The 21,187-nt window shown below is 49.1% G+C and overlaps 1 protein-coding gene across 1 annotated transcript; it reads left to right on the top strand.

Annotated features, from left to right (window-relative positions):
- Nucleotides 1–4,673: 4,673 nt before the first annotated feature.
- Nucleotides 4,674–18,849, top strand: CFP (complement factor properdin). The gene is made up of 10 exons (XM_078872327.1): nt 4,674–5,697; nt 7,832–7,979; nt 10,367–10,536; nt 11,335–11,502; nt 12,912–13,097; nt 14,012–14,197; nt 15,392–15,589; nt 16,157–16,280; nt 17,850–17,992; nt 18,681–18,849. The coding sequence occupies exons 1-10, from the start codon at nt 5,619–5,621 to the stop codon at nt 18,785–18,787; spliced, it is 1,509 nt and encodes a 502-aa protein (XP_078728453.1). The 5' UTR covers nt 4,674–5,618; the 3' UTR covers nt 18,788–18,849.
- The last annotated feature ends 2,338 nt before the right edge of the window (nt 18,850–21,187 follow it).

The raw sequence follows: 21,187 nt of genomic DNA, 5'->3' as shown, positions 1-21,187 counted from the left end.
CTCATAGAAACGACGACTACGACGATGCTGCTCGTGGTCACTGCACCTGGGGGCCTCTCTTCCCATTCCTCTGCGCTCCCTTCCAGCCGGGCGCTCTCCGTGCGAAGTCTCAACCCCCCCCCCCCCTCGTTCACCTTCGAGCGCAGTCGTGAAGCAGAGCGATGCTGTCCGCTCGAACCAAGCTGTGTCGCCAGCAACAAACGCCAGCAACAAACAGCAGTGGCCGCAGCAGCAGCGCAGAAGAACAGACGACAGAATTCCTTCCTTCCAACTCGCTGCTTGTCAAAAGCCTCTTGTGGCAAAGCTACGGATTCATCTCCAGGGCAGTGGGGGAGAGGGTTAATTATTAACGAAGCATTGCCGTCCAGGTGGTTTATGGGCTACGGAAGTTTCAACTGTGTGGGTCTGGTCGACACGGAGTTTATATGCATGTATGTTGACCTTCTTTTACGCCGCACGTAGCCGAACGTGCTAATCGCAGGTGCGGGGTGTCCACACACGTCTTGTGTGCTGTGTTACTTAAGGCGACGATGTTGTGTCAAATCTTTTTGTTTTGCTGGCACTTCGGGAGGCATGTTGCGTCACTGCGACGTGTGTGTTGCAGTAGAGGGTGGACTGTGTGGAAACATTGTCACATTTTTCTTTAAGGAATTTGTTCGAGACGACTATTTTTTTTTTGTCACTGGAAATGCATGTAATATAATATTGATATTTTTTTGGGCAGTTTTCAATTTGATTCTGTAATGCGGTTGGTCTTGTCCTGGTCTCTACGCGGTTGCAATTGTTTGCCGTGACCCAGGTCAGTCCTGCGAATGAGATTATCCTCGCCTCTTCAGTTCTCACCTGGTTAAACGATGCAAACATCAAACTTGAAATGTTCTCTGTTGAGTAACTTGCAGCGCCACTGAGCTATCCAGAGACCCCCCCCCCCCACCATTATTTACAAAGATAAAGTTTCCCCGCCCCGTGTAGCCTTAATAGTCTGTTGAGGCAAGTGCTGTTAACGAGTAGCAGCACCTATGAAGGCCGGCACTGTGACACACGAGGGGGTGGATGGGTGGCCAGCACCACGCCCGGTCGCCTTTGTCTCCCAAGTAGCGATGTGTATACACCGAACCAGGTACTCATTTGAGGCTGAGTCGACCTAGGGGAAGCCCAGGACCGGTTCAGATAATCGTCACTGGTGTTGATATCCCTAAGTGCGAATCGAACCCGTGGTGTTCTGGGTTTGGAGCGCAGCGCTTGACCGCTGCATACCGACAACTCCCTTTGACCCACGAGACGTGGACACAACAGCGTTTCTCTTGAACGAGTCGGCGAATTTTGATGGCACACATACCCGTAAGTGAGCTGGCATTTGCTTGTTTTACTTCCTGCTGGCCCCATTTAAACCTCGCAGCAGTTTCAGAGTTTTTGTTTTTACTGAAAACAACTCAAGGATTGTCATGGATCGGGGGGGGGGAGGGGAAATGACCGGAAAACCACGTGGTCTCAATGCTACGCACTCACTATTACGCGTTCACGGACGGACTGGGCACACATAAATCAAAACTGTTTGTGTCAACGTTAAATGAGATGTTAATGTATATTACAGTCTAAGGTGGGATTTCAGTTGCCCTCTTATAGTTTAAAGAAGGGCCATTATCAAAATCGCGAGGTCACTATTGTGTTATAAGGCAGTGTAAATGACAGAAGTGACATGTAAATATTTGCCTGCTTCTTCCAACAATAGATCTTTTGAACTCTAAAACAAAATGACAATTATTTACTCGGGAAAGCTTTGTTGATTCTCGAGATTTGTTCTGTTGTGTTCATGGTCATGGCGTTGAGATGTTTGGCCAATTCTGGTCATGAGTGTTTGACTTCATGCGTACGAGAGGATAACGCTCAAAGCTCTGCAAAGATCGATTCAAGAGCCCATTGCTGTACCGTACTGCCATCTCCTGGCCACCTCGCAACCCAAGCCTATAACACCTGGCATTCTCAGGCAGTCTCTCATCCAAGTGCGAACAAACGAGGCATTAGTAAATGGATATTGGTGAATAACAACGAGCCAGCTTGACTGCCATGCCCTGGTCACCGCACAACGCCATGCCGAGAACGAACTGGCAAGCTCTGGTGGTCACCGATTCGAGGATGAACCCTGCTGACCTTTTGAGATCGGGGCCATTCAGGACGACTCGGCCAATGGTTCAACAAGAGTTGTGTTTAGTCTACTCAAGAGGTCAGGATGAGTCCTCATTTGCAAGAGCGATCTGGGGCATTCGTCTGACAAGTAGAGGGGGCGATCATTGTGGAGAATAATCCCAAATCGAGTAATTTGCTTATTTGACAAATGTGGACCCTGATACCGGCACGCGATGGCCTCCTCTCGCTCATGGGGATATTTCAACGTTTAGTGCGATGCAGACGGCGCGTCGTGAATGTTGGTGATGACACTCGCGGTAATGATGAAGGCGACCCATGCATTGTGAACCTCTGCAATTAGTGGCGCTGTCCCCTGGGCCGGGTCACTGCCCGTGGCTTCGTGGACGCCTTCTCCGCTTGCTGTGGCTGGCTGTCATGCAGCTGGGGGAGTGTTTGTGTGTGTCGAACTTCTTTCGCACCGTACGTAGCCAACCGTGCTGATCGGTGGTGGGGGGGAGTGGTGGCGCAGTGGTTAGCGCACGAACCCGGCGATCTGAGCTCGTTAGCAATCACGGTAACGAATCTTTGAACCGGTCCTGGACCTCCCCTGGGTCGACTCAGCCTCGACTGAATACCGGCTGCGATGAGTACACATCGTCACCAGGGAGACAAAGGTGGCCCGGTGTGGTGCTGGCCACCCACCTTGGTGTGCCGTGTCAGCCTTCAATAGGTGCTCGCTAACTGCACTTGCTCCAGCAGTCTGTGAAGGCGATAGGAGGCGAAGTGTGTTTCTCACAAAGAGGGCTCTAACAATGATGCCGTGTGGAAATGAATCGCTGCTGATGGCGATGATGATGGGAACTTGAAAACAAACACTTCGCTGAAGCAGCAGCAGCAGCAATCCACTGGTGGTGATTGCAATTCTTAAACCCCCACTCAGCCACTGCTCGCGTGATCACACGAGGAGAGTTTCACTTCGGCTTATTGACTCTTGCGCGTTACTTTTTGAGATTATTTTTAAACACTTGCTGAGCACAGGTCCAAAGGCCCACACACGTTAAATGGCCAGCACCACACAGCACTATGGAAGTTTACAATAAATATATCAGTTTAGAATTAATAATAATAAATAAGTGGTGACACACTCGGCCTCAAGTGAGCATCTGACAAAGGCGGCCGGGCGTGGTGCATGCCACCAATCCCTGTCGTGCCACCGTGCCAACCTTCATAGGTGCTCGCGAACAGCACTTGCCCCAGCAATCTGTTTAAGGCTACACGGGGGATCTTTGTGTTTGAGGTCAACTGCAGTCACCCTCACACGTGCTGTTTTGTTAACACGGCAGAGCGAGTGCAGCGTCAATGATTTTCTTCGTTGGCATTTATCCCAATTCCGCCGGTTTCCCTTGCGCTCTCTGGCTCGCCCAGTGCTTATTTAGCCTGGGGGAAATAATTTGACCTTCACTACGAAGGCTCATGATTTCTGCCGCAGCGCCTCTAAAGCCAAAGAGCAAAATTCCTGAGTTCCCAAACTTTGCTCGCTCGCGTAGCAACATTTAAACAATATTTAATCTGAAAGTCCCACCAGCTTTTCTTCATTGTGAGCCCCAGAAAGATATTGTATCTAAGCGACATCAAAGATTTCAGGATTCATAAATCCGATGGTTTACAATGTCGGTTACAGTAAACAATGTCGGTTACAGTAAATATAGTTTAACACGTAAGCCTTCGTGACCAATATAATTAACAGAGGTAGTATTTTTTTTGGGTCAGATCGCGTAAATATATAAATGTGTCGTTAAACCCGCCACCACCCGACACAGCCAACTAGTAAGGGTTGTCACGTAGTGCAAAAGAAGTTCAACATACATACAGCAGTGGATTGACATTGGAGGTGATCATTTAAACATATACATTCATACATATATACACACACGCAGATACTGCTTTCTTGATTCTAATACCTTTAGTACGTACAATGCTACACATTGCTTGGTATTGCAAGGAACAGACGTGCGCACACATACACGTGTATTGACTATTTAGCAGATGGCTCACGTGCCACCGGTGCTGCACAGATCACATTGTGGGAGGCACCACCTTTGTGGCAAAACTGTGTCGCACACGACCGCGTAACCCACATGGCAAGGCGTTAATGTGCTCCCAGCTGGTCATGGGTAAATTCCTCTGTTCGGAGTGCAGTGTGTGTGGCTTGTGTTCCCTGCAGCAGAGGAGTCCTGAAGGTTAAATAAATAGCTCATGTTTAAATATAGAGCTATCGGCAGGGTGCATTGAAACTAGGCCAGGGACAATGAGTCAATTTAAAATCAATTGAATTCCTAAGAAAATTGTAAATGAACTACGTCGTGCGTGGTCTATAACTCGGGCCCATTACCTCCCGTCCAGCAACACACGTGTGCGATCAGAAGTGAGACTTTATTTAACTCAACTTCATTTTTGTGTGAGCCAATTGATGAGTCGAGTGACCGAATCGATAATCGGTTGAGTAATCGATCGACTTAAATCATTGGAGAGCCCAGCTCTGGTTGACACGGTTGGATAGTAGGAATACAAAATAATCTACAGCCCTTTGTTAATCCACTGCTGGATAAAAGCTTACCCCATGCCGTGTCAGCCGTGAGAGGTTGTCGGGCCATACTTATAGCCATCTGTGCGGGTTGATGAAAGGCAAGGAGGCTCAGTACTGGTTCAGAGATCACGCCCCACTGATGTTAGCCGTGGCTTGCAATTGCACTCAGATTGCCGGGTTGACAGCGCAGTGTGCAAACCACTGCACCACCGCTCCACCCACAGCACTTTACTCAGTCATGCAACTGAAATTCTAAAATCGAGAAAAGTAGGCCCCCGTTTTGGCCGAGGAAAGCACCTCTGAGTGTCGACTTTTCCTCATCAGACGTCTTTCCCCGACAACTCTGATCTCATCAAACAAGCTGGGCAGGAGACTCCGCTACAAGGGCCGGTGGCCAGTGATCGACCGGCAGCCGAGGAATGGAACGCGTCCAGTGGGGCACCCGTCGAGGAGATGGAGCAATGAAGATCAGCTCACGTTCACGTGCTAGGTGGCTCATTGCATCGCCGGATCTTGAGAGATGGAGGCAGCTCGTGGAGGCCTTCACCCAGCAGCAGACTGATCATGACTAACTATGATAACGATATGACACCTCAATCCTGACAGCAAATTAGTGACCTTGAAAGCAACGGTTTTGGCGACCATGAACTAAACATCACTTCCAGTTTCATAAAGATTTGCACAAATCAGATTTCCATTGCACCATTATGTTGTGGCCTTTCACAGGCACAATCGTTCTTCTTGTTGTTGTTGTTCGTGTCTTTCATTCTTGTTTTATGCCCAACGAGCAGAAAAACAGGATGCTGGCACTGCAAGGCTGAGTGAGCGAGTGACAGCCCCATCACAAACCGGCGCTTCGAGCCGATAAGAGTCGGTACTGGATGGCTCTGGGCCACACTCTGCCATGTCGCTCACCGTGGAGGCTGCGTGGCTGTGGCTACCCGTGATAGCTGCCCTGGTGAGCACAGGAGCAGCACAGCCCGGTAAGAACTAAAAACGAATAAACTACACTTTTTTTACTGGTAGGAACCTCCTGGTTACACCAGCCCACAGGGGATTATTGTGTCTATCCGTCCGTCGTGCATCCAAAAATGGGAGGGGTGGGGCTGGGTGGAGAGGGGAGGGTGGGGAGGGGCTGGGGTGGGGAGGGAGGGGCTGGGTGGGGAGGGTGGGGCTAGGTGGGGAGGGGAGGGTTGGGAGGGGCTGGGTGGGGAGGGTGGGGAGGGGCTGGGTGGGGAGGGTGGGGAGGGTGGGGCTGGGTGGGGGGTGGGAGGGGCTGGTCACCCCGTGGTGCCCTTATAAAACTCAACGTTTAACCTACTCACGCCGGCTTGTGTCCGCCCTCACAGTCGGGCATATTTGCGGAATACACCACGCCGCCGTTGACCCTGGCCATTGACCGAGCAACCCAACGTTCCTACCAGCTCCCTCCGCAGGAATGTGTTTTATTTTACCAGGTAAGGCCCACTGAGCTATTGAGCTCTTTTTCAGAAACGACCTGGCCACAAATGATAGCTCAACGAAGAGGCCTATCGCGTGGAAATGTATAGCAGCCAAATACTCTAAACGCACGTTGATTTTAAACGTGGAGGGAACCCCCGAAAAACCGGAGGACCCGGAGAAAAATCCACCGACCCTCTGGAGCTGCGGAATCTGACCGTGGTGATGTCGCTGGAATATCGGCAACATTTCGGAGGCTCATTTGTTATTGAGGATATTCACAAATTCATTACCCTTGACTCTGTAGGTATGGCGGTTGAAACAATGGGCGAGTTCCTTAAGATGTGGGATCGTTAGTCAGTCCAAGAATTGACTCCTGTTTAGATGGTAGCGTTTCTCTTGGCTGCAAAGGTGACTTTTCCATGAACTAGACAGTATGTTTGTACTCATAATTATGTTTGTACACTTTCTGGTGTGGACCAATCAGTTTCAAAGACAATGCATATATTATCAGAGCATGTTTTTTGTTTGCATTCTGACCACAAGTATTGTGGTTAATGCAAACATGATTCCTTGTAAAAAGGTTTCAGTTTGGTGTTTTAACATCTTAACACCTGTTTTGTTGCCAAAAAAAGAGGAAAACCTATTCTGATGTTTGTACAGTATTTTAGATTTCTCCTGTAAAGTGTATGTTCTTCCCCTTGATTTCTATTGACTTAATTGCTGTGCGATATTTAAAGTTATTACTTTTGTAATTTTTCGTGACCAAAGTCACTTGCAACTTAGAATATCTCTGGCGTCTTGTTGAAGTTCTCAAATCAACTTGATTTGTTTAACCATGTAGCTATGTGAAGCCGTAACAAGTTACTGTGGTCGTTCGTACTGATTGCACTGCCCATGACAATTGCCGCAATTTCACGGTCAGTGCAATATGTGCGCGCTATAAATTGCGTGTTTTATTGTTTAATTAAAGTTGGCCTCGTGTTATCGTCAAACGTCCGAGTGATTTCCTGCTCAAATGAGCAATGAGGTGGTGCGCATCTCCTGCTTACAGACCTGAGCCAGAGGTGGCAATTCCTCATTCCCATGGCAGGAGCGAGTGCGTCTATATGTAATTGTTATGTAAGGACACCGTAGGGTAATACATTCATAAACTACGGTTGGCTGGGTAGGGCGCAGTTGCTGGGAAGCGGGACGTGGGATTGGCTGAGAGGTTCAATTTGGGGGAAAGTGGGTTTAGGGACAGGTAAGGAAGGGAGAAGTTGATTAATGTAGAATGGGAGGCAGAGGAGGAGGGACAGGGAACCTGGAAGGCTCGAGGGGGAAGGGAAAGAGAGTGTGTGAAGGGGGGGCATGGTGGTCTTCTGGCGGCGAAGCGTCCTGCGAGTGCGTGTCTTGGTTGGGAGTGCGGCTAGAATGAAGCGCCTGTCCCCCCGAGACGGCTCGTGCGGACTTCCCTTTCACGTGGGACGACCAATTATTGACTTCTCCACAAAAGTGGTCACCGTTTTATCGACCCCATAAAAACGTTGGGTTGAGTCAACAACCGCGCGGATTCGAAAAACTCGCCACCTTCCCATTCACAAGCCACTGCCTCTAACCGCTGAGCCACCGGGCCAGTAACCGCGATGCCAAATCTGTTTAGATAGCACTGACTTGCAATCCCCTGCCCCACAGCTTCGGGAGCGTGCTACACAGAGGTGGACCCCAGGACCGGTGTGTGCAGCAAGGAGCTGCTGCTCGGTCAGAAGACGACCCAAGAAGCCTGCTGCCGGAACCCGACCTTTGGGTTTGCGCCACAAGGGAGGGCATGCGTTGCGTGCCGGTGAGCGGCCGCACGAAGCGACGTTGAAGCAAGTCGGGCCGACTGATGACCGATTCACTCCGCTCGCTCGCACGCCGGCGGTCGGTGGTCTCCGTTTCGCTCTTCTATCGCTACTGCCAGGGTTTACTGGTCGTAGCGATGCTCCCGATAAGCACGGTTGGCTACGTACGTTGCGAAATAAGTTCAACATGCATGCAGACTGCGCCGTGAACTTCGCTCGGCCATTCCTCCACCCATGCCGAGGAGTCGGTCTACCAGACTGACCGTTTCGTTCAACTCGTACTTTGTTGAACCACCAACACTGCAGGTCCAAAAACTTTCCTTCTTTCTGCTTCTTTCCTTGGACTGCTTGGCTTTGGAATTCCTTTCCATCATCTCATTCCTCCTTCCCCCCCATCCTCCTTCAAATTTGAATAACCTTGCTCGATCAAACATTTATAATAACCCTTGTCAAAGCCATCTCTGTGGCATACTTCAGCAACTGTTTTTGCTGTGGTTGTTTCCACCTGATGACGGACGCTTGTGTTGCGCCCGAAACGTGATTTAATTTAGTTGTTTTCACTTTTCTATTTTATTTTATTATTATTTTCACCTACGTGACTTTACCGAAAGAACCAAAGAGTATCGATCAAACATCGTTTAGTCATCTATTACAACTTTGATTGTGTTTCTTGTTGCTGGTCACTTGGCATTTTGATCATTTGGGCCTGTGCTCATCAACAGTTTTATATATTTTTGACTTAAAACTTTCGTGACTGCAGGAATTCATATTCTTGGTTATTTCAGTAAAGTCACGTCGATAGAAAAAATGTAAGTAAATAAAATAAAAACTACGACGTTTCGATCACAACACAAGCGATCGTCATCAGGAGTAAAAAGGGGGGGAATGCCACCGAATGCAAGCTGCTTTTAAAGGTTTAAAAAGGGGCGTGGCACAAGCATCCTGGTAACGGAACGGAGTGGGCGGGGCATATCTGCCTTGGGGTCAGAAACCACGAAGGTGAAGCACAGAAGGTGACAGGAAAGGGACGACAGCCGACAAGGAGAAAACATCACAACCAGTTATGACTTAAAGTGGTTGATGACGTACTTCCAATGATTGCTGAGTTTGTACCCATCATCTCGGTTGAAATTGTGTCTGTGTCTGTATATCTGGATGGCTTCATGAACAAATCTTTGTTGATATCCAGTGGGCTTGCAAAGTACCATCGTCTTGGAGAAATCAATTTCGTGTGAGCCCACCGCATTAAAGTAATGAAACACGGTAGGATCAACACTTCTGCCGTGGCTGATCATTACTTTAATGCGGTTGGCAATTACTTTACTGTGCAAGTAAAACATTTGTGCTTTAATTTTTACGTGTTTTATTTATTTATTTAGGGCCCCTTTATAACATACTAGCCCTTTGCCCGTCCAAGGACGGGTGTATGGCAGTAAATTTGAAACTTGCAAGCGAAAAGCAGACCGCGACATGATATTCATTGCATCAATTCGTGTGCAATTTGTAAGGGCGCGGTGACACAGACCTGTTTCATTTTAAGGTTATAATCCCTTGTTCATCGTGACGTCCTTTTTACTTCGATGTCTCAACAGCGTTAAGGAGATCGCGTGACGTGAGGGTTCTGCCTTTGTAGTGAGGGTTGTGAGTTGACGCCGAGAAGGGGGGAGGAGGCGCCTCGCCCCCCCATGTGGAGTGACGTCACCCGCTAATTATTATTAATGGAGGTGGGGTGTCCATTTGGAGGACATCACCTTATCATGATTATTAATGGGGGGACTGTTCGATGTGGAGTGACATCACCTGCTCATGATTATTAATGGTGGGAGGGGGCTCCATGTGGAGGATGTAACCTATTCATGATTATTCATGAGGGGGGCTGGTCGACGTGGAGTGACGTCACGTGCGGGACACACAGACATTCTTGGCTCATTATAGTAGGTATTGCTACAGGCCCCGCACTAGCTTCATCCGGCACGGCTCGTGACCAAAGATGCCTCGCGCCCTTCGCGCAGCGCAACGAGCTGCTAAGTTCGCTTCTTTGCCCCCGTGAATGAAACTGCAATACGGCAACAACAACAAGTGTAGGAGATTTTTTCGATTTAAAGCTTTCGTGACTGCAGGGATTCATCTTCTTGGTTCTTTCGGTAAAGTCACCTGAGGACGGCTGCTTGCGTTGTGGCCGAAACGTCGTGAGAATTGTTTTATTATGTTTTATATTTATTATTTTATTACTTCCCTTCTACGTGACTTTACCGAAAGAACCAAGAAGAAAACAAGTGTAGGAGCTCCTGGAAGCGATCGGAGACGTTGGAACGCAACGCGTCAACCTGCGAGGGCGCCTCGCTGCAACGTCGCCTTAACCCCAATGTCGCTGTGCGCCGAACAGGAAGGCGTTCCAGTCGGAGTGGTCTGACTGGTCACCCTGCAGCGTCTCGTGTGGCAGTGGCGTCAGCTCTCGGTCCAAGGTCTGCATCGGAACGGGCGCTTGCAACAAATTACTCCCCTTGGATCAACGCTTCCAGGTCCGCATCTGCAACGCAAGCGTCTGTTGCCCAGGTGAGGGAACTGGGCGCGGCTGGCGTGGCTTGGTTAGTGGACACTCTGCGAGCCCGTTCCAGGGCGGATTTGTGGCCCAGGCAAAGATCACTCTGCATTTCCCATAAATATGCTAAATTCCTCTTGATATGCAAATTATTTTGTCAAGGCGCTCTCCCCCCCTCCAACCCAGCTTAAATAGACGCTCCAAGTCTGGGGTGTTTCATTCAGACTCTGTGTTCTTTCGGTAAAGTCACGTAGAAGGGAAGTAATAAAATAATAAAAATAAAACATAATAAAATAATTCTCACGACGATTCGGCCACAACACAAGCAGCCGTCCTCAGGTGAAGACCAGGTCTTCACCTGAGGACAAATGAGGTGGCCACAGTGGGTCAGAGGTCAGAACGCTGAGCTGGCACCGCTGAATCCAAGCAGCCTCCAGTGATTCAACGTCTCCAGTTTATAAGTGCAGTGCTGAGGCGATGGTCTTATTGTGGTCGCCAATGACTGCATGAAAAGACCATTAGATAGAATTTGGCTCTGCGCTTAATTTAAATTAAATATAATTTTGACTCCGGAAGAGATCCGAATGGGTACTTTGTCTCGTGAGATGACACCTCGCGCACCACCGGCATAAAATCTGGAAGCAAACCAACAATAAAACAACAAAGTGTTGAGAATTGATGATTCCGTTTGCGTTTGTGAGCACCACCTTGATTCAACGATTGAGCCCATGGGCCAATGTGTGAATGCGTGAAAGAGTTTGCGACGGGCCCTTCCCTTGGCGTGCGTGTGTCGCCGCTTGTCTGCAACGCAGTGCGAGGTGCTTGGGGCAGCTGGGGCCAGTGGTCTGCCTGCTCCGTCACGTGCAGCGCGGGACAGAAACGTCGCGCCAGAACGTGCGAGGGTGCCCATGCGTGCGGCGTCCGCTGCGACGGCCCAGCCAGCGAGAGCGTGGCCTGTGAGACCGGACAGATCTGCCCGAGTGAGTACTTTGCTGCCCGGGGATGGAGAGGGAGCGAGTCAGGATTTTCCAAACTCCATTTCTCGTTTTGTGATCCACCGTGGTTTTTCTTTTCGAGTCAGCCCTGCAATTCACCGCTCGTGATGCTGCTGCCCCTCCGCTAGAGGGACCTCTAGAGAGAGACCTCAAGAGGATATTTGGCCTACCCTAAACTGATACGAGTATATCCTCAGTATTTCTCAGTTCGTTGCAGTGGTGTGGCTGTTGAGTGTGCCAGCAATGCAACTGCACTGGGGGGGGGGGGGGGGGGCCATGGGCTGGAGACGCCCAGACACTGAGAGCTGTGAAGAGAGGAGGGACAAAGTAGAGGGAGGTTCTCATTTCATTACTTGCACGAGGGCCCACTGCCAACACTGCTACGTCATCATCATCATTTATTATTTATACCGCACGACCCATGCAGTATGTATCTAGGTGGGGGAACAAATGGGTGTTTGAGATAAATGCTCAGTAAAAAAGTGATTGCAAAAAAATTAAAATATTGAAATACAACAGTCTAGACCAGGGGTGGGGAACGTCCGGCCCGTGGGCCGTACAAGGCCCGCGATATCATTTGGTGTGGCCCTGCCAAGGCAACCGCAGGCGGGACTCGAAATTCAATAAATCTAGGAGCAAACCTGGAAAAGCAGCTGCGAGTAGCAACATCATCAATAGCAGCTAACATCACACGCCTCGCCAAAGAGAAACGGTTCCTGCCATCACATTAGGGGTGAGTTAATGAAATGTTTGACCAAATATAACGGGCTAATTTTTAAGTTGATGATTTAGTATGGCCCGCGAATGATGTTATACATATCCAAATGGCCCTTAGCAGAAAAAAGGTTTCCCACCCCTGGTCTAGACGATATGCACAAAAAACGAGAAGAAACCAAATTGCGAAACTAAACTGCTTGAGACGACTCTCCTTTTGGCCGACTTAAAGTCATCCGTACGCTATCTGAGTTATCCGTACACCTTTTGAAAATAATGCTCCTTAAATAGATTTTCGCGTTAGGGTGCCCAAACATAAACAAAAGAAAGTCGTAACATTGGCCAAGAAAGCCTTTAGTATGTCAAGTTCGAAAATAAAGTCTTTCATTTAGCCTCAAATTCATAAATTGTGTGGGCCATCGGAGTCTCATTTGTGGCCTTGCAAATGACCTATCATCGGCCGTTGCCCCCCTCCCTGCCCATCACCCAGAGGTCGCAACCGGGTACCCGATACCCGTACCTTACCCGATACCCGGCTACCCGTACCCGGCCGGGTACGGGTACGGGTAGCCGTTTGCGACCCTGGTGCGGCCGGGTACGGGTACGGGTAATGAATCAAAACCCGTTTGCGACCTCTGCCATCACCCCCCCCCCTCCCGTGCCCGACGCCCCCCTGGCAGCTCACGGAGCATGGGGCTCGTGGTTGTCGTGGGGCGAGTGCTCCAAGACTTGCCGGGACGACGGTGCCGTGCGGACGAGGAGCCGTGCGTGCGACAACCCCGCACCCTCCGTGGCGCCGCTTGGCTTGCGGTGCCCTGGGGCCTCCCAGGATACGGGGCCCTGCCTGGATCTGGACCCCTGCCCTGGTACGGTTGGCAGTGCCACAGAGGGGGCCATGGGAGAAGGCGACGGAAAGTGACTTTGAAGTGTGTCACATCTTGGTGGCGAGATGTTAACTGCCTCGCCTGGTGTACGGAAGGGCGTGGGTTCGATCCCGACGCTGACGCCTGTATATTTGGAGTTTGTGTGTCTCTCCCCGTGGTTGGGTGGATTTTTTTCCGCTGCTTCTGGTTTTTCCCTCCAGATTTAGAAACACGCGTTTAGAGTATTTGGCTGCTATAAACTTCCACGTGATAAGCCACTTTGTTGAACTATCATGTGTGGCCAGATCGCTTCTGACAAAGAACCATGTAGCTCAGTGGGCCTTGTCTGGTAAAATAAAAATAGTAAATAATGTTTTCTCTATATTGTTGGTTCTTTCGGTAAAGTCACGTAGAAGGGAAATAATAAAATAATAAAAATATAAAACGTGACTTTACCGAAAGAACCAAGAATATGAATCCCTGCAGTCACGAAAGCTTTAAATCTAAATGTGTTCTCTTTCTCTCAATCATCCATCTCCAAGCAGGTGTCTTCAGAACCTGGAAGCTGAGCAGCGGTGCTGAGTCTGGTGGTTAAACTAAAAACGAAACGATTTAATTCATCAGGCAAATTATTCATGCGGGGCTTTATTCAAAATCCTAACAATTCACGACCGTTCACCCATCTCCGTGGGGAGGACCACAGATCCGCCTCTGATTACCGGGGTCTTACACAGAACCACAGCCTCTTCACCACAGCACGGCAGCAGTATTGGGTGCCTGTGTGTGGTGCGCGTGCCTGTGCGTAAAGTGCGCGTGGTGTGTGTGTGCCCGTGCTCGTTGTGCATGGTGTGTGTGTGCGTGGTGTTCATGGTGTTCATGGTGTTCGTGGTGTGTTCCCGTGCGCGGTATGTGCGCAGTGGACGGCGCGTGGAGCGCGTGGAGCGGATGGTCGGCGTGCAGCGTGACGTGCGGGCTGGGCACGAGGGTGCACACCCGTCTCTGCGACAGCCCGGCACCGCGTTACGGGGGCCGGCTGTGCCCCGGCAGCGAGGACGGACGGCAAAGCCAAACCGAGCTGTGCGACTCGAGTCACAAGTGCCCCGGTACGGGCCAGTGAGATGGCGCGCAAAGAACACGGTGGATCGCACGATGATCGCGAAGCTCCATCCCTAACCCCTGGGCGTGGAGGTCACCGTTGGCTGTGGCTCGTGGCCAGGGTGCTATGGCAGTCAAGCAAGTGGGTTAATTTCCGTCTGTATGGGAATTGAGTGTGGCTTTTCTCGAAGTACTCTGGTTTCCTGCCACATGTAGACACCCTCAGGAATGGATTTGGTCAAACTACCCAATTAATTCAGGACCACAGAGCCTCGGCTTTAATTAGTGCTGGTTGTGCCTTCTCGCATGTCTGTCGTGTCACGCGTATCATTACATCATTAAATTTAGCTGTGACGGTCCCACCTGATGTGGAGACTTGTGTTGCCTTCGAAACGTCGTGATTTATTATTTTATTTCTATTATTATTTGTATTATTTATTTCTACCTACGTGACTTTACCGAAAAAACCTAAGAGTATGAATCCTTGCAGTCACGAAAGCTTCAAATCTAGAATTAATTCCATACCTGTCAACCCATGCGGTTTACGCCGTATTTTTGTCAAAGGAAATTAAGTTTTTCAGTTTTTGTCTATTTGTTTGTGTTTCTCCCTTGCGATGGAACTTTGTAGGATGAACGTTGAGATTTATAAGGGAACCACGGGGTGACCAATAAGGTCTGAATTGGTCTGTAACAAGGTGGGGCACTGATGAGGGGTTGACAAGTATGCAATTGTCCGGGCCTCTGCCCCTCACTCCCCTCCGACACCCCCTGTCGACGACATAATTCTATTCTGTCATCGTTTTGTAGGCGCCTTGAGTGAAGACGCTTTATGAATATCAATTAGATTAGATAACCCTCCACCACCCGACAGAGCTAATCAAATCAAGACGTCACGTGGACAAATATGCCAATTGATTTGGTTTATCAGAAAATTCGGCGGAATGTTGAAAAATAAAAGTTGACAGTTTTTACCATCATTGGTACCTCATTTGCCAGTAAAAAATCAAGGACAGTGCATACATTATCAGAGTTATGTTTTTTGTTTGCATTATGACTGCAGGTATTGTGGTCTATGCAAACATGACTCCTCGTAAAAAAAGTTGTCAGTTTTGTTGCCAGATAAAAGGGTAAAAAAACAATTATCACAGTTTTTACCATGTCCAGCTCGGGTTTCTTGCCGCGTGATGCCTTGTCGCCCGCAGCCGACGGCAAGTGGATGGAGTGGTCGTCCTGGTCGACGTGCATGTCCAATACGGCGTACGAAAACCGCTGCCGGAACCGCGTGGGCAAGCAAACGATGCAGCGCTTCTGCGTGGGGCAAGACGAGGAGGGCACCGCGTGCAACGGCGAGGGATTCATCATCCGCGCCTGCTACAACCTGGAAAACTGCACCATCCGTGGTAACGGGCGCCTCGCACGCGTCCACGTGGAAACACATAGAGCATCTCGATCCACTAGACGAAGGCCTCGTCGTGCCGCGTCGGTCAGGGGTTTCATTTTGGCCGCACTTCACCACGCCGGCTGAACGGTGGCGAGGCTGAGCACTGGTCCGGCGATCGATGTTTAGCCGTGGCCAGGAATCGAACTCACGATGTTGGGTTCGTAGCGGAGTGCGCTAATCACTGCACCGCCGCTTCCCCCCGCACAGCACTGAAAAATGTGGTACAGGTGCAACCCTGCACTTGCTTGATCACACCACAGCTGCCAGAAAGGCCTCCACTAGAAGGAGCTCCAAAGACGCCCTCTCGAAAGGTATTTTGGCCTCCTCTTGGAGGAAGAGGCGGTAGGCCCTCATACGACAATGGGACGACAAGAGGGCTGTCTGTGTGCATGCACAGCAGAAACGATGTGCAGTAGGAGTCTTCACTGAAACGCGTTGAGCCCTTACCTCGAGACTCGCACCGATGTCTGCGTCACGTTGCTGAAGCGGACGGGGGTGGCTCCTCACGTTGTGTCTTCTTTTTCAGAGCTGAAGGTGAAAAATCCCGAGTGGGGCGAGTGGGGCGAGTGGAGCCTTTGCCAACCCCCGTGCGGCCAGTGCTCCACCAGTGTGCGCCGACGCGTCTGCAAGACGCCGCTGCCTCCCTGGAAGTGAGACTTGTCCCCCACGACCAGCCCCGTGACCACGTCGGCCATCTCCCGTTGTTCACAGCCAGGCTTTGCCAAGGTGTCACTTTTTGTTCGCGATACAATAGGGTCAAGGTTAAAGGTGCAGCTTGGAAATTACATTGCTCACAACTGCTGGCGGAAGGGCTTGGAAGAAGGGAGCTCTAGAGAGTCCATCTATTATACACTGGTCAACACACTTTTTCTGGCATAAGGTATTCTAACGGGTTTAAGGTAATTTTGGGGTGCTGATTCCAAATCTGGCATCAGTTTTTGTCTATCACATCAGATTTTTGAGATATCAAATATTGCATTTTCAATTAAAACTGCAGAAGAAAAATATTAAATAAATGTGGATATCTACATAAAATTATATTATAAACACACTATCCTAAAAATACAGCACCATATTTTAACACTAAAGCAGTCACTGACTCGCAACAACTTGCAATCATAAGTGACAGAGTTGATTTCGGGTAAAATCAATGAAAATGGGGTATGCCGATAGCATAAAATGAGATGTGATAGAGCAAATCTGAGATCAGATTTGGAATCAGCACCCTGAAATTAGTCTAAAACAGCTGCAAAAGTCCAGGCCAGAAAAAAATGTTTTTTTTTTGTTGACCAGTGTTAGATATTTTGACCTCTTCCAAGCCAGCTCACCTTTGTTACATCTGTTTGTTTCCAGCCTGCGTGTCGTTTTCCTGTTGTGATGGGTTTTCTCATCATGTACAGAAAGTGTTGGATTTAAATAATTGTTGTCTTTAGCCAAGTGCTAATGGGGTTCCCCATAGGCTAAAGGTGCAAGCCCTCTCGATATATGCGCTTTTAGAGGGATAGGGCAAGAGTGAATATGATATATTGTACTACATTGGACTGATGAGTCCTTATAATGATGAAACCAGTATACGGTTTCCTGTTGGCAGAAGTGAGACTGTGAGACGGCCAAACGTTGAGCTTTGTGGAGCTGGTGGTTTAGACAACGCTGACAGCATTGTTCATGCAGTGTGGTGGTCACATGATACACACGCACGGCGTTACGGCCGTCTGGTCTTCCTGCTGTTCATAAAATCACACGTCTGTGTTTTGTTAAATGTAAGAAATTATTTCTAAAACAATTGGCAATGGTAATTCCGATATATTTAGCAAAACCGCTGATATAATGTGGAGTGTATATACCCTACAATATACATTGTAGTATTGCCATATCATGCCAACCCAACTTAGAACCAGCCCAATTCCTGAGCCCAAAATCTAACCCTGAGTTAAAGTATTTTTTTAATTCTCGGCCTTGTGCCGATGGACAGCAGAGAGCATTGCAGCGAAATTCTTTGTTGGACTGTATTTATTCGCTCCCACATACACGTGCCCCACATCAGCAACCCGGACTGCTCAGCATGGGGAGGCCTTACTCCAGCAGCAAATAGATCATGGCCGATGACATGTAAATCTTTGGACCTATAAATATTTTGCACAGCAAGTTCTGTGGCTCCAGCTTTGCACAGCCACCCGCATGCCACCCACCTACGATGTTTACGGTGCCTGTTCCTCAAGAGCCGTCAAGGCGATTGACGCCAATGAGAACATCCCCATCACGTTCTGGGGAACTCCGGCTGAGGAGTGCACTCCCCGCAACGACGCGGAGGAGAAGCAGCAATGCCCTGCTCTGCCCGCTTGTCCCAAGGGCGTGGATGACGGTGAGACACCCTGACCCGTGCACCAACATTATTATGTGCCTCCCCTGCCAGGCTCACGTTAGCCGCGGGATAATGCGCTTTGTGTCCACGGCTACTCGTAACTGGGCTGTGCTTACGGCAGCACAAACTAAACTTGGAACGATGCGAGGTAGATTGTTTGGCATGGCCACGCCGCAAAAATTCGTGAAGCAATTTCGCATCTTTGCGGGCGGTGACCCGGCTGAGGGGTAGCGCGTTTGATGCTTGTTGCAGAGACTTGCAGTTCGAGCCCAGTGTGGGCCACCCTGGTTAATACCGCGGATGCATTAACCATGAAATGCACCTCCTCTTGGTTAACAGTGGGACATTAAATATCCCCATAACATTAAAAAAAGAGTGGCCTATGTGTCCCGGCATCATGGTCCAAATTTGCCAAATTTTATAAAGACACGCACAAGTTACTGAATTGGGTAAACCACGAAGCAGCATCGCCCCATGCTGGCAGACTAACGCTCACTCGCCGTGGCCGCTGCTGTGCTGACCTTGCGCCACACTGAGACAGCTGCCACCGGGGGGTCCCCTGCTGCTGGACGCCTCGAGATGCATCGCGTGGGATGTGCGATGTGAATATTAAGCCATGATGATGATGATGCCAACTGCTGCTCGGGCTCCTGCTGTTGCACCCTTTTTGCCCTGGATCTTCCTGCAGGCTGCAAGGGAGTTCGTCCCAAGCCTACAAAGCCCCTCTGTGATGGGGGCAGCGGGGATGAGAACGGCTCCGGAGAAAACGCGAGCGACGTGGACTGTGAGAACTAGGTACGCGCTGGGGCTGCACACTCCACGCCGGGAGAAGCCCTCTCTCTGTACGCAGCACTTGAGGGGGCCTTTACTTAGACAGACAAATCCTCTGATTAAAAAATAAATCGTTTGGCGGAATGTTGTTGTTGTTGTTCATAATACAGGTTTATTTTATTTGGCGTTAGATCGCGTAAATATAAATGTGTCGTTAAACCCGTCACCACCCGACACAGCCGATTGGTAAAGTTCGTCACGTAAACAGAACGTGCCATGCTGTATCGGGTGGTGGCGGGTTTAACGACACATTTATATTGACGCGATCTCACCCAAAAATAAAACCTGTATTATGGATGATTTTGGTCACGAAAGCCCACGTGTTAAACTGTTGTCATTGTCTCTGCTACCGATGGTAGATTCATACTGGTAGGAACCTTCTGGTTACAGCAGCCCACAGGGGATTATTGTGTCCGTCGTGCAGGGAGGGGCTGGGTGGGGAGGGAGGGGCTGGGTGGAGAGGGGAGGGTGGGGAGGGGCTGGGTGGGTGGGGAGGGTGGGGAGGGGCTGGGTGGGGAGGGTGGGGCTGGGTGGGGAGTGGGAGGGGTGGGGCTGGGTGGGGAGCGGCTGGGGTCACCCCGTGGTGCCCTTATAAAACTCAACATTTAACCTACTCACGCCGGCTTGTGCCCGCCCTCACAGTCGGGCATATTTGCGGAATACACCACGCCGCTGTTAACCCTGGCCATTGACCGAGCAACCCAACGTTCCTACCAGCTCCCTCCGCAGGAATGTGTTTATTAGCCGAGCATGATGGCACAACACAGTGGTGTGCCATCGAGCTCCGCTTGAAGATTTTCAGCCAAGAAATCCATGCAACTCCCCTTCTTCCCCCTGCCTTTATTACGTACTCAAATTGATTAATCACCTACCCTCGTCATCCGTGCTATAGCTGACGCCTCTGAGGTACAAACAACACCGAGAAATGGCCACAACGCCTCTTGTCCACTGTTTCGGATACAAACTGGAGTTGATAGATCCAAGTAGCTTTCATCCTTTAATGTCACACGGTGTTATCACGTGCTCTGATCTTCCCTATCCCAGCTAGGAAGAGAAGGCCAACATGCCTTCTACGAGGGTGGCATGAGCAGGTCATTGCAAGGCTGTGCCTTGACCTTTTGTTGGACTGCCCTCTGCTGCCCACAACACGGCACAACCCTGAAGCAGCTGTTTAATGGACGGTGGTCACCCATCCACCCCACACTACACAGACTCAATCCTTACTCTTACATTTTTTCGGTAAAGTCACGTAGGTAAAATATAGAAAATAAATGAAAACAAATAAAATAAATTATTTATTTTCAATTAAATTTATTTTCTATTTTTTATTTTCATTTAAATTTATTTCTATTTTTTACCTACGTGACTTTACCGAAAAAAACAAAGAGTATGGATCCTTGCAGTCACGAAAACTTCAAATCTAGAATTAGACTCAATCCTGTTTAGCTTCTGAGGTCTGACAAGATTAAGCGCATCCCAAACGATGGGGTCACGGTCGAACGCCCCGTATATGAACGTTAATGTGAACCAACGATACAACACGGTTTTTATTTATTTACAGAACAAACCAAGTGGCATTGCATCTCATGTGAAAGTTGACGCTCAACAATGTGTTTTGTCTTCTTCGCTTAGGAAATCGACTGCACCACGGGACAAGATGCAAACCCATCACCCTGCCTGGATTGTGCTTCAAAGCAGCACATTGATCTTAAGATATTCTGGATCTTTCGGTAAAGTCACGTAGAAGGGAAATAATAAAATATAGAAAAATTCAACATAATACAAATTCTCACGACGTTTCGGCCACAACACAAGCAGCCGTCGTGAGAATTTTATTGTTTTATTTTTTATTATTTTATTATTTCCTTTCTACGTGACTTTACCGAAAGATCCAAGAATATGAATCCCTGCAGTCACGAAAGCTTTACATCGAAATTTGATATTAAGATGACTAGCATCGTACACCAATCATTCTGTTATAACACACACCAGCGTTTGGCGTGTGCCCACGTTTGCTTATGACATTCAAATGCAGCACGTTCGTTCACGCTTAGAAAATCTTGAGCACGTTACGAAGGATGATTAGAATCGACGCGTGGGTTGTTGAGTTCACTTCTGTCGGATTGAAGTTGTTCACGATGGATATTGCACAAAAAATGAAGCTGATAAATCAACATCGTCTGGACCAAGGGTGGCACAGTCTGGTTTTTTTAAAAATCGGGTTTAATTGTCTTTTTATATTAAACCCGATCATCTGAGATTGGGAGAAATCCGGTTTAATTGGTTCTAATTGCAGAACCGCCCTTCGCCAACTTCTCAACGATGGGCTTCATCCATTCCAAGCTAAGGAACTCACTGGCGCCC

This window comes from Lampetra fluviatilis, chromosome 34 (assembly GCF_964198595.1).
Source record: "Lampetra fluviatilis chromosome 34, kcLamFluv1.1, whole genome shotgun sequence".
NCBI classification, from domain to species: domain Eukaryota; kingdom Metazoa; phylum Chordata; class Hyperoartia; order Petromyzontiformes; family Petromyzontidae; genus Lampetra; species Lampetra fluviatilis.
The sequence above is the reverse complement of the archived record's forward strand: the minus strand, read 5'-3'. Positions and strand labels throughout refer to the sequence as shown.

Coding starts and splice junctions, on each gene's coding strand:
- CFP (XM_078872327.1), top strand. CDS start 5,619: ATGTCGCTCACCGTGGAGGCTGCGTGGCTGTGGCTACCCGTGATAGCT. Junction 10,537..11,334: donor CGCAAGCGTCTGTTGCCCAG/GTGAGGGAACTG, acceptor TCTGCAACGCAG/TGCGAGGTGCTTGGGGCAGC. Junction 15,590..16,156: donor GGAAAACTGCACCATCCGTG/GTAACGGGCGCC, acceptor CTTCTTTTTCAG/AGCTGAAGGTGAAAAATCCC.